Raw genomic sequence first — 12,607 nt, 5'->3', positions numbered from 1 at the left:
TTTATTAATGAATCCTATTTTCTGTGTTTTCTCGCATAAGATACATGTGAGCAGATCACACCATTCTCATCCTTCTAGGAGAGACTCGAAGTGTTAAGTTTTGTACTGATACTGACTGTAGAGCTTTATGACTAAGTTATTAGTGGTAGGAGCAAATAAAATTGGTTTTATTCTCCTGATAAATGAAACCTCTCCTTTTTTTAATACTTTGTCTCCCTTTGTAACATAGCTCTACGAAATTTGCTAGACTGTATACCTACGGTAAGTGTTTTGAGATGTTCCATTAAGATGTTTTTAATCATCGAACAGGCAGATGTTATACAGTCTAATCTAGTAAATGTTCACATATGCTCTGCAAGGCCAATTTATTACTCTGCGTATGGATTTGCTTTATGCAGTTTATATGATAAATTTCTTTCTTTAATCCCCACCACTCCTAATGCCTTTCACAAATTTTCAATGGAATATTATAAAAGTTTGGAGGGAGTATTTTCTGTGTTATGTTCTGGTTCCTGGGTTGTGCAGCTGTCCTCTGGGCTGGGTTCCCACTCCTGCTTACCTTGCTCACAGTAGTTCCATTGAAGTTCTCTGGCTGCTTGTGCGAGGAAAGTGCGGGATTTGGCACAAAGCAAATCAATGACAAGAGTTCAGTAGGAGTAACACGCGAAATCTTTCCAACGGAAAGAGAAATAACATCCAAAAGTAAGTGACGCGTTTAATTTCGTTGTCATCAGTACTCTGTGTGGCCATTTCAGCTCTGGTTTCTTTTGCTTTCAGTCCCACCATCAATCTCAGGCAGCAGTGACATGGTGACGGTGGTGGTGAATAATCCGGTGCGACTGGAGTGTGAAGCGAGAGGCATCCCCGCGCCTATTCTGACGTGGCTAAAAGACGGGAGCCCCGTTTCCAGCTTTAGCAACGGCCTGCAGGTACTGGGGTCATGTTGTGCTGTCTGTGCTGCTTCCTCTTGTGGCAGGAGACTTTTAAACTGGTGTCGTTTAATGGAACAGAGTAAACGAGAGGTTTTGGAATGGGACTATAGGGCCTTTTGCTCTAGGTTATTAGTGTGAGTTTAGCTCCAGTACTGTGTGAGGTAAAAGATATTGAAATAAGTTGGTGCTTTCAACTGATTTCACACTAAGAGTTTGCACCAGCAAATTTTTCACTTCCTGGCAAGGAAAGGAAATTGGACTGTACTCCTATGCTGAAGAAATCTGTAGAGCTCAAGAATGTGTAATATCTCATTCCATAAAACAGTAACTCAGAAAAAAAACCAAGACCCCTGATGTAAGGAGACATTTCTGAGTTAAAAGGAGCTTTTTGAAAACTTAAAATTAAGACCTGGAAGAAAAGAGGGGAGATTTGTGTACTGTGGGGACAAATACAGGCACAGACAGAAGGTGTGACAGAATGTTTGAAACTGGTAAGAGGGAGGAATATCCAAGGTCCTGCAAAGACTTAAAAATGCTGGGGGCTCCCTATAGACTTGTGTGAAGTTGGACTTGGGTTTCTGCAGGTTTTGATCGAAAGAGAACAACGGGCTGCAGAGCAAAGTGCAGGGAACCAGGAGAAGGTGGGAAGTAGTGGCAAAACGAGTATTTCATTTTGAAATGCAACATAATAGTTCTCTTTGCTTGTGCTTTGAGGCGTGGATCCTGAACGTGTCATGCTTCTATTGCAGGTTCTGTCGGGAGGCCGAGTCTTGGCCTTGACTAGCGCTCAGATCAGCGACACAGGAAAGTACACTTGTGTTGCTGTGAATGCTGCAGGCGAGAGCCAAAGAGATATCGATCTCAGAGTTTATGGTGAGATTTTATGACAACTCTCTGTTTCGTTTGGTCATGAGAACTGTTCCTGGAGCTTTAATTAAACACACTGTGGCCCAGACCTTTAGCAACATTGGGTATAAATGGTTCCAACCCTTAATGGAAGGAAAAGTGAGGAGGGGTGTGTGTGTGTATGTAAGTAAAAATGAAAAGAACATATACATACACATGTATTAAAGTATGTATGTATGTATGTATGTTCTTCTGGGTATCCTTGAAGAAATGTAGCTGCAACAGTGAATTTATAAGTTTAATACATAAAGGCTCATTTCAAAATGGTAGCAGAAAATATGCATTTGTGTAAAAAAACATGTAGATCCCACAGGCCAGGGCTGAGTTGTGTTTATTGAACTAAAATGAGTCAAGGTGAGTTTACCATACAGCTCTCGCGTGTCTGTGCCGTTTTTAAGCCTTACTCTGCCTGCCCAAATGGTGATGACTTTTTTGGTCCTAACATTGACAGTGTATTGAGCCCAAGCAGTCAACTTTTTCTCTTTTCAGAAGTAGGAAATATCTCTTTTTTACTTTGTCAGTTTTCCTTATTAAATCAGTAAGTTAATTCTGAAGTTGTCTTGCCTGAACTTCATCCTTCCTGCTGATTTATTGCAACTTGTATGAGCTTCATCCTGATATTTTGTAACTTGTGTGACATGAGTCTTCATACTGTGCTCTTAGAGATCCTTAGTGATGCGCAAGTATCAAGGGGCGTGACATGGGAGCAATGGCAGAGAATTTGACTTTAGCAAGTTTCAAGTTTCCCTGGTTCTGTACACCAGTGAAATGAGGATGAGCAACCATCTGCCGTTTGTTTTTGAAATCTTATGGTACCAGATGTGGAGAGAGGGGTTTGGAATTGAAGAAGAACCTTTGTGGTTTTGCCTCTGTTTTCAGTAGGTCAGTGCAGAGAGAGCTACCTTGACGCTGCCAGTCTCCAGCATTACAGCAACCCTCAGCAGAAGACTGGGAAATCTTGCAAGAGAAATTAGAAATGTGCATGCTTTCTAATGTGAATAGGGACAGCTGGCCAGATTTTGAGTTTGGCTTTCAGAATTGACTTCCCTGCAAACGCAGGGTGGTTGGGCTACTCGTGACTCAAGTCACGGCTGCTTTTGCATCCGCAAGGGACAGTTCAGGCAGTTGGGACTGACGTGGCAGGAACGCTCGAGGTTAACATGTGCTGGCATGTTTTATGTCGAGCAACAAATATCGACATCCCTTTTGGAGTTTGAGGACAGGTGTGTATGTATACATAACCACACAAGTAGCACAGATGTATTTAATACTTTTATTTTCTGTCCATTTTAGCTAGATGAAAAGAATTAGTTAGAAGTGGTGTATGTTTAAAATTACCGTTGTATGAGAAGCTGGCCAGGGTTGAGCTCGGCTGCAGGGTCATCTTGAGGGAGGCTGGCCCCAAAAAGTAATATTACTCTTAGGACTTGCCCTATACGAGTAATCAAATTAAGAAGGTACAGGAAGAAATAATTTGGAGTGCAGTTGGAGCTGAGATGGTTAGAAATGTGCAGTGCGCCGAGCCAGCATAGGAGCTGTAACAATCTGGGTAACATATAGTTACCATGAGCATAATTAAATAATTTTAAACCCTGGTCCTTCAGAAACAAATGCTTTAGTGTCTGTTTCTCTCTGTTTCATGAACTGATTTTCATTTTGAACCCATTTCAATTCATTTAGCTGAGAGGAAAAGTAATCGGTGGAAAAGTATTTGGAAAAAAACTTTGCCTTCTTTAGTAATGGATCAGCTTCTATTTTTCAGTTCCATAGCACTTGTAAAGAATCTGGGCCTTTGTGAATTCTACAAAGCAAGTAAGATAAACAGATTTTTTTTCCAGTTACTATATTTCTTATCCACAGAGACCAGACTTTTCCCTAAATTATTTCCAAACTGTGAAATCAGCTGCTCTGCGTAGTACTTCCTGTGCAAGAAAAACAAAGCTTTATTGTTAATGTTATTTTTCAGGACTTCTTGAGAACTGTGTTGCTGGTTTACTGAGTACCACTTTGGGACATTTTATAATCTCACATGTGCTAATTAATTCAGAATCTTTTTGTTCAGAGTGAAGCCCAGAATATTTCTGACAGGCGGTCCCGCTGCTTCCCTTGTCCTTACCCCCATGTTTTGTGCAATCAGACATACAGCTCTGGAGTCATGGATTGCAAAACTAAGAAGCGAGGGAAATGTGATAATAAACGTTCTTATATTTGGCCCTGGTCAACTTTTTTGGGGCAACACAACAAGCAAAAAATCCTGGTGGCTACGTGTAACTAACCTAAATCTTGCTGGGAGAGTTTTGATTTTGTAAATCTTCTAATTGCAGGTCTCATGTTGCATGAATGTCAAGAGTTCACAACACATGTACTTTGTTTTTAAATGACAAGAAGGGCAAGGGAACCCCTATGACTTGATTTGAAGATTTGACGACATATACGCCACGAACACTTTCCCCATGGAAAATTGCTGACTTGCTGTATTCCACCTTTTAGTTCTCAGTTGCTTTGTTTCTCTGGCTGTGGAAACAAAAATAACTTGAAAAATGGGGAAAAAAGGTGTTTTCTTAAATATTGGCACATTCAAGAACACCTAATGGGCTTCAGTTTAAATACCCCAAAGCATTATTTTTTCTTCTACACAGAAAACTTTCAATCCAAAACCTGATTCTGCTACCCTATAATTTGGATGTAATCGTGTAATAACGAGGTCATCACTGAAACTGTAGTAAAAATCTCAATATAGTGTTCACTGCCAACAATTGCAGTGATTAGCAAGCAGATACTGCACAAAACAGATAGGTAATAAAGTAATTGTAGATTATGACTTGATTATTAAGTCATTAACCCGTTCACTTGGCTGCAAGCGTGTAAGTTCTCATTCTGTCTTCTGTATTTGGCCATCTCTGGACAAAATGCCTCTTAAAACCAGAGCTGTCCTTAAAGCCAAGTATCCATCTTGGCACTGGCTGCAACAGGTTAAGACATTTTCAGCTTCTGGCTCTGATTATTACTGGTGAGATAATAACTTGTCACCTCTTTTTAGCAGGAATGTACTTCTCCATTCTTTATATACTGGTGATTTTCACTTCTAGCTGTATTTCAAGTATTTTTCTGCTAGTCTTGGCTTATCTACGTGATTTCTCTGTAGCTGTCATCTCGCTAGCGTGTATCTTGTGTAGCGGATGTTCTGTAAGTAACAGAATTATTCTGGTGCTTTTTGTGATATAAAGGAGACTTAATTTCTGTGGCAGGAAGGTACTAAATGCTTTTTTGGTTGTTATTGTTGTTAAATGAAAACTGTTCACTCCACAATATGTTGACTCTGGGAAGTCTGCAATACCCAAAGGTCCCCTGTTTGGATTCCCCTGTAGTTCCACCAAACATCATGGGAGAGGAACAGAACGTCTCCGTGCTCATGGGCCAAGTGCTGGAGCTGCTCTGCCAGAGCAACGCGATTCCCCCACCCTTGCTGACGTGGCTCAAGGACGGCCGGCCCTTGCTGAAGAAACCTGGTCTTACCATCTCGGAAAATGGAAGTGTACTGCAGGTAAACTGGGTGGTTTTGCTCCGGGGTTGATGGCTTGTCAGGGGGCAGACCCACCATGCAGAAACCTGAATGACCTCTCCCTGCAAATTTCATGTATAACTATGTACGAAGAAAAAGTTGGGTTTTTTTTTGTCTTCCTAGATTGAAGGAGCTCAAGTACAGGACACTGGCCGTTACACTTGCGAGGCGACAAACCTCGCTGGAAAAACTGAAAAGAACTATAATGTCAATATTTGGGGTAAGGTTTCTTAAGCTTATTCCAGGAACAGAGCTCAGAGTGAAATTCTGAAGTGAGATGCTAAAAAGCCTCTGTAGTTCATAAACATTTAACCACTGAGGTTCATGCAGAGAGATGTTATTATGTTTGCTGTAGTTTAGCAGTCCCAAGAAAGTGCACACATTTTCCAAATCGCTTTGGTTTGGTTCTAAATGAATACCAGCTACTTCATAGGCCTTTGTCAGGGTGGATTTGCATGCGTGATAGTAGTTTAGAGCTATACCAAACCATGGGTTTGTATCCATAGCCCCTGTTTGTGCACTCCAATACCTTTTAAAGTAACCTACCAACCTTCCACTTTTTTAAATGCTGAAGCAAGAAAATTCAGAGAAATAAAAGCTGATATACCTAGTTTTGTTTGCTCTGCAAAGTTATCAGTGTGTCATTGTAAGAGTAGCCTCGGTAAAATGTTTCTATGGCTAGGTGTTGAATGTGACTTAGTTTTATTTGAATAATTCATTTTGAATGCTTTTTCTGCATCATATTTTTATCCCCATATGCAAATTGAAATGTGCCTTTTCCTGCTATTACGAATTAATTTCTTTGTTTGAAATCACAAGGCTAGAAATATCTGACAGGGTTTGTAACGATAAAATGACAATTTTTAGTAGAATTCTGCTATTATTTATTAAAAAGAGACATTCCAGGTGTTTAAATTAGGAGGTGGATATTGTAGTATCATACAAGACCATGAGATTTTCTCATGCTGAAGTGTGTTTACTCATTTACTGCACATGCCATCTCGATCTCTCCCTCAGGCAGATCTGCAAGATCTGCCGTGTTGCGAAGGATGTTCGCTAGAAGAATATGGATTTGTTCTTTTGTGCAGTGAGACCATTTCAGTAGGATTTTGAGCAAAGGGATAAATCTTTGCTAGTTAGCAGTATTGATGGGATAAGCTTAATAGATAGCAAAAGCTGCCTGTGAAAGTCATCTGTGGATAAGCATTTCCACCCAGGGACCAAAAGTTCTGCTTGCCGTGTTTTCAAGTTTTGAATGGAGAAAATGTGTCCTTCTGAGGACTGGTGTGATTCTGAGAGCCGATTCCGGTTCCAGGAACCAGCCCGTGTGGTAAATGTAAGGTTCTCCTGTGAGAATGGCACAAAGGTTTGGACAAGAAGCAGGACAAATAAAGGGTTGAAGCCAGTACAGTACAATCAAGCCCTTTGCAGTCAGCTCTTCTGAAACTCATCCATCCCATTGCCACTTAGTAAAGAATTGAAAGTGTCAAAAGGGGAAGCTGTTCACTGCCACATGCATTAAAAATATGCTGGATAAGTTCGCTAGTGAGATTTTGTTCACCATTTTCAGCCTACATTACCCTCTGCTTTTTTTCAAGTGTTGCCTGCCCTGTTTTCACCAGCAGAAAACGGTTCCCTTGTTTCAAGAAGGAAATGATCCCTTCCCTAGCGATTGAAATGAAGGTCTTTAGGATTTTTCGGATCATGGTGCAAACAAAAGTCCCTTTTGTGTGTTTGACAGACAGGGTGATGTAGAGCCGAGCTGAGCAATGGAAGGGCCGGGCTCCTTGGCGCTGGATGTGGCAGCCAGCGCGTCGCTGCAGGAAAAATTCAGAGGAAAAACTTGGGCTGAGTTTAAAAACCACTTCGACTAATGATGATATCTGTGCATTTGTGAGCCACGATTAAGACAGGCTCTTAGAATTGGAGTCAGCTTACATAATTCACAGAGTCGGCCAGAAGCAGAGGCTGTGCGTGCCATCGGCCTCTGGGGCTCAAGGACAGATGCAGCCACTTGCAAGAAGATTATTCCCTACCCAGAGTCTGGTCTGCATTGCCAGCGAGGGAACACAATCCTTGTAATTGCTTCAGAGCATAATGGGACAAATTTGTGTGAGGGTCATTTGGGTCCTTCTGTTGGCTGATAATGTTTTGTTTCAAATGTTACAATAGCTTGGCATTTCATTTCAGTGTCACCAAGTATTTATGGCTCGGATGACATCTCCCAACTGACAGTAATTGAAGGGAGCTTGATAAGCCTGATCTGTGAGTCCAGTGGCATTCCACCACCCAGCCTCACCTGGGAAAAGAATGGTAAGTCTGTTTTAGAAAGAAAATGTGATAATTCTGACCTACCAGGTTTTTTTTTCCTGTGAACATTTCCCATGGTGTGCTCTGAGCAGTTCAAGCATGCAGGTATCCGGACAGTCCTGATACTGTGTAAAATGAACTGCAGTAGTAGATGATTCCCTTCTCTCCCACCTCTTCTTGGATTAGATGTCCTTGTTTCAAAAGATGTGCTAGAGAAACACAGTGCAGAGATTCCAGAGCTGATTTGAAAACGGGAGGTTCATACAGGTTAGTGAAGCACTTAACCCCTCTCGATGTGCTTATTTACTACGGTGCAGTGAGAAGGCATCAAGGCTTATTTGTGGATTGCAGCCGGCAGGGCTGTGAGCGCTGTGAAGTCCCAAACATCTCTGCCCTGTCATCAGCTGCATAAAATAGACTTATCCTCTGGGTTATTTGAAAATTTGCAGCCATGGCATACTACCAAATGATAAAACCACATCTTGCTGCAGTAATTGCTTTTGGGATTTGTTGAACCTTTCTCTCATCCCATCTTAATATTTAAGAGTAGTCTGCACACCTTTTTGCTCTAGGGGTTAAAGTAACATTGACAAACACCTGCTTATGAATCAGTAGGCAAAGGCAGGTATTTTTAGGACAGTCATTTAAACATGGGCACTGTTGAAGCCAGAACATTAGACAAAATAAGATACTGAACTCATCCAGTGTGGTAATCCTTGTGTCATTAATCATTCATACCTATTCACCTGTGTTTTTCTAGACAGTGCAGTTCAGTGTGGTACGTGCCCACCTTAATTAGTTTTGGCTTGTGGAAAGAGCAGATTTTAATTACAAAACACTTTTCCTAATGCATACAATTTTCAGAGAAGATGAAGTTTATCAAGTTCTTTTTAAACCCAGTCTCTTGGAAGCCAAAAAGGCATTGTATGATGTTTTGTAATAATCTACTACAAGGCTACAGTGTATACATTTCAATGGCAGAAAGGAAACTTGAACCTGTTAGAAAACTTTGGAAGGCTGTTAGAAAGCAGCGCAATTTTGAATGTTGCTTGGGAGCGAGATTTTTGATCACCTTTGACGTCTGGTGCACTTGTTCATAGAGAGGATATTAAATGCACAAGTGGGAAAACAAAAATTCAGCTTGTAAAAATTCTCAGTGGCATGTGTATCCTTTCTGTCATGAAGTCTCACTGTGGTTTGTAAAAATGAAGAGAATTGCCTAATCTGAGGTCTCTATAATTGAACATTCTGCTCAGAGAATGTGATATTATTTTGCTGTCACATTTCTGCTGAGGATTTGAGGGGCAGAAGTCTGTGCACGTGAGCTGTGCAATGCACGATGCACAGATAGGCTGGCTGGGAAGACTAGATGATGTGTTTCTAAGCACTGACTGTGCTGGGTGAGCAGATTCTACGCTGGACAATGTGTCAGATTTTACAAAGTGTTGAATTTGCTGCTCAGTGGGACTGTCCAAGACTTTCTGGATGGATGTGAGTGTGGTAGGAGTTGTTGTGCTTTATCTCAGGTTACTGTATGTCGTGAAGTCAGCAATTAATACGGGAAATCCTCAGAATCTGCTTGCGTGAAGCTTCTTATCTCCCGGATGACTCTGATAGAGCAATTCTAAACTGGACAATTGTGCAGCTCAGTAGTTTTGAAATGAGCCAGGGAACTTCACACCACCCGAGCAAGCGGATGAACCCTTTCTGTGTTGTTATCTGAAAGAACGTCTCTTGCAGGCTCTCCGCTCCTGGCAGACCTTTCGGGAAGGGTGCGGGTATTATCTGGAGGCAGACAGCTGCAGATCTCAATTGCTGAAAAGTCGGATGCTGCATCTTACGTTTGTATCGCTTCGAATGTAGCTGGAAGTGCAAAGAAAGAATACAGTTTGCAAGTATACAGTAAGTTACCGTGAACATTCCTGCTCATAGTTTACCAGTTCTGCAATAGTTATGTTTTGAAAGTGCTATCGGTACAGTGATGTGAGGCTGCAAGATTTTGTCCAGCTGTAGAACAACTTTAGGGTACTCCAAGGAGAATGTTGAGTAAAAGCTGGGTAATTAGGACTTGGAGCTTGAACCAAGACATTGCATATACCCCTTGAACTTAGATTTTCCAATTTTACTGCAAATTCTGTGTTCAGTAAGGAATAAAAACAGGTATTATGAAACAATCCCATGAAAATCTTCAAAAATCCATAGGAATTGACAGAATTTGATGCAGTCTTTGTATTTTATTTTCTCCTATTTGCATTTCAAAAATTTCCTGTAAGTTTCTTTTTTAAAAACATTTGACTTTATGGGTTGCCGGGAGGTTATTTGTCTTTTCTTGGTCCTGTGGAAAATGCTGTGAATTGCAGAGTGCCCCGAACTGATTTCCCAACCATAACCTGCAATAACTGGTCTGTATGAAAATGCTGATCTGGGAAACTTGATTGTTGTTCTGTTCAGAGCCAGATGAAGATCCTGAAATGTAGCTTTCAGTTGATTTCTAAACTATGTTTCTTTCACAGTTCAGCCAACTATATTAAACAGCGGTAGCCATCCATCAGAAGTTGTCGTCACCCAAGGAAATGCAGTTTCCTTGGAGTGCAAGGCCCAGGGCTTTCCAGAACCAGGAATAACGTGGATGAAGGACGGCCGGACGCTGGTCGGTGGAGGGGACATAGCGATACTTCACGACGGTCACCTTCTTCAACTGCAAAATGCGCAAGTGTCAGACACCGGCCGCTATGTCTGTGTTGCTGCCAACGTGGCAGGGCTGTCTGACAGAAAATACGATTTAAACGTTCATGGTAGGTAGATCTAAACTGGGACAGGCATAACAGAAACAAATTAGACCTTTAAGTTCACCCAAGGCTATCCAAGAAATAGTTGTGAAGCGAAAGTCACCGCCTGGACCTGCTGCAGGTTGTGCATGGGGTGCCCTTTCAGTTGCAGATCAGTGATGCAGCTTCAGTTGCAGTGGTACAGAAGTCCAAATGCAATTTTATAGTTCCTGAGTATTTAAAAATCTTACCTCCGTCCCTGTTAATACCAATCCACCCTCAGTTGCTCCATCTCCTAAGAGGAGAAAACCAGATATGATGTAATTTTATATGATGTTGATGCAAGCATCATGGTGGGCAGTGTTCTATTGTGGGGATAGAAATGAAGGTTGAACTGAGAACACGCTGCTAGTGGCCACAGCCAGGGGACAGTTACCTGGGGACAACCAGTATCTTCACTACCCAGTTCTCAGGTTATGCACAGCTGGAAGAATTTAAAGATGGTACCTCCAACTACAATTCATCTCCATAATTTGACTTGATGGTATTAATCAGAACATCCCATTACTTTACAGCCACTGTAATTATTTTGCATATGAATTTTTGATACTTCGTTGAACACTGAATATTCATGTTTTACTGTGAAAGTAAAGCCAGGAATTCTCACTATTCAAAACAAGAGGCCAAAATTATTTACGAGTTTTATTTCTGTATTTTTTTTTGTTTGGAATATTTACTGTACTGTTATAGAAAATTTTAGGTAGTAAAAAGAACCTTTAAACCTCCTGAAGCTACTCAGTGCTGGAAAATGTTCATCAATTCTTGACCTCAGGCTTTGTGTTCTAAAGGATGAACTGCAGAACCACTTCCAAAGTGGAAATATTCTTATTCCTAGCAAAGAAAAGCTAAAAATAAATTTGTGGTAGTTATTTTAACAGGGGGCTGTTCTTGCTGTTAAAAAAAGCTTGTAATTCTGTCAGTGTTAGGATTTTCCCTGGTCTTTCATTAGACACTGAGAGTTAGAATTGTAACAGCATAGAATGGAGAGAACGATTATACCATAAGCTCTTATTTATTAGAGATCTTAAGCCATCAAATAAAGGTAATAAAACTGAATGAACACAGTTACACAGTAGGCACTTGTCATTAATATACAGTATTAAAAGTCTCAGTTTTGTTGCTCTTCACTTACCAAACTTACCGTAGCTTCCATGAGTTACTATTTGGATGACAATGTTTTGAGAATTCATTTTTATTTGTTTTGAAGTGTGTCCTTTCTCTACTCTGCTTCTGCAGTTCCCCCAAGTATTGCTGGTGACCTGCGGGTGCCTGAAAACATCAGCATTGTGGAGAAGAATCCCATCTCTCTGGTTTGTGAAGCTTCAGGAATTCCCTTGCCAGCAATAACATGGCTCAAGAACGGATGGCCTGTCACTTCAAACAACTCAGTGCGGATCCTCTCAGGTACAAAAGCTGTAGTTTGTTTGTTTGTTTTAAAAAAGGAGGGGGGGGAAGGAGGTGAAGGGCCCTCTGCATCTCTAGTGCAGGTATTTCACATGGAAGAAAGGTTGGTTTAATGATCTGTAAAGACAAGGAGAGACGGGAAACTCACTCAATGCTGAACTTTTCAGTAAATGGGCTCAGATTGCTGAAGTGCTGGGCAAAGAGCTAATGTAAACTCTTAAAGCTGTTGCCAGACTGTATGTGTGTGCACCAAAGGCCTGGTGACTGTTTGGTCTGTGACATGGAATAAGCCATGATTGTGGGTGTTGGTGTATGTTAGTCCAGTGCTTATTTCCAGAAATATGTCAGGTGGTAACATCTTGCTTTGTCACTGCCAACACATATACTGCATTAGCTCTCTTATTAGATTAGTTTTCTGTGTCTCTTCCTCTTCATAGTTATTTTTACCCTTTAAAACCAACAAATCTTTGAGAGAATGAATATGTATGACAAGAAAAAAAACCACATCTTTCTTTTCTGTGTTTGTATATAAAACCAAAAGGAAACCTGTTCATGAGCCTTGGAAATTAATAATAGAATCACAGAACAGTTTGGGTTGGAAAGGACCTTCCCAGCTCCCCCAGTGCCCCCCCTGCCATGAGCAGGGACATCTTCACCAGCTCAGG

The 12,607-nt window shown here is 41.1% G+C and overlaps 1 protein-coding gene across 1 annotated transcript in view; it reads left to right on the top strand.

Moving 5' to 3' along the window:
- Positions 1 to 12,607, top strand: part of HMCN1 (hemicentin 1) — a gene marked incomplete at both ends in the record, with an annotated part of 184,042 nt that overhangs the window by 105,893 nt on the left and 65,542 nt on the right. Inside the window, 8 exons of the mRNA XM_080348671.1 lie at positions 778 to 929; positions 1,682 to 1,805; positions 5,207 to 5,382; positions 5,524 to 5,620; positions 7,591 to 7,713; positions 9,451 to 9,612; positions 10,224 to 10,505; positions 11,775 to 11,942. Of these exons, the coding sequence (XP_080204797.1) occupies positions 778 to 929; positions 1,682 to 1,805; positions 5,207 to 5,382; positions 5,524 to 5,620; positions 7,591 to 7,713; positions 9,451 to 9,612; positions 10,224 to 10,505; positions 11,775 to 11,942 (1,284 nt within the window). The remainder of the gene's footprint in view (positions 1 to 777; positions 930 to 1,681; positions 1,806 to 5,206; positions 5,383 to 5,523; positions 5,621 to 7,590; positions 7,714 to 9,450; positions 9,613 to 10,223; positions 10,506 to 11,774; positions 11,943 to 12,607) is intronic.

Source organism: Nesoenas mayeri, assembly GCF_963082525.1.
Source record: "Nesoenas mayeri genome assembly, chromosome: 8".
Classification (NCBI taxonomy): domain Eukaryota; kingdom Metazoa; phylum Chordata; class Aves; order Columbiformes; family Columbidae; genus Nesoenas; species Nesoenas mayeri.
This window is presented reverse-complemented; position numbering and strand designations above follow the sequence as displayed.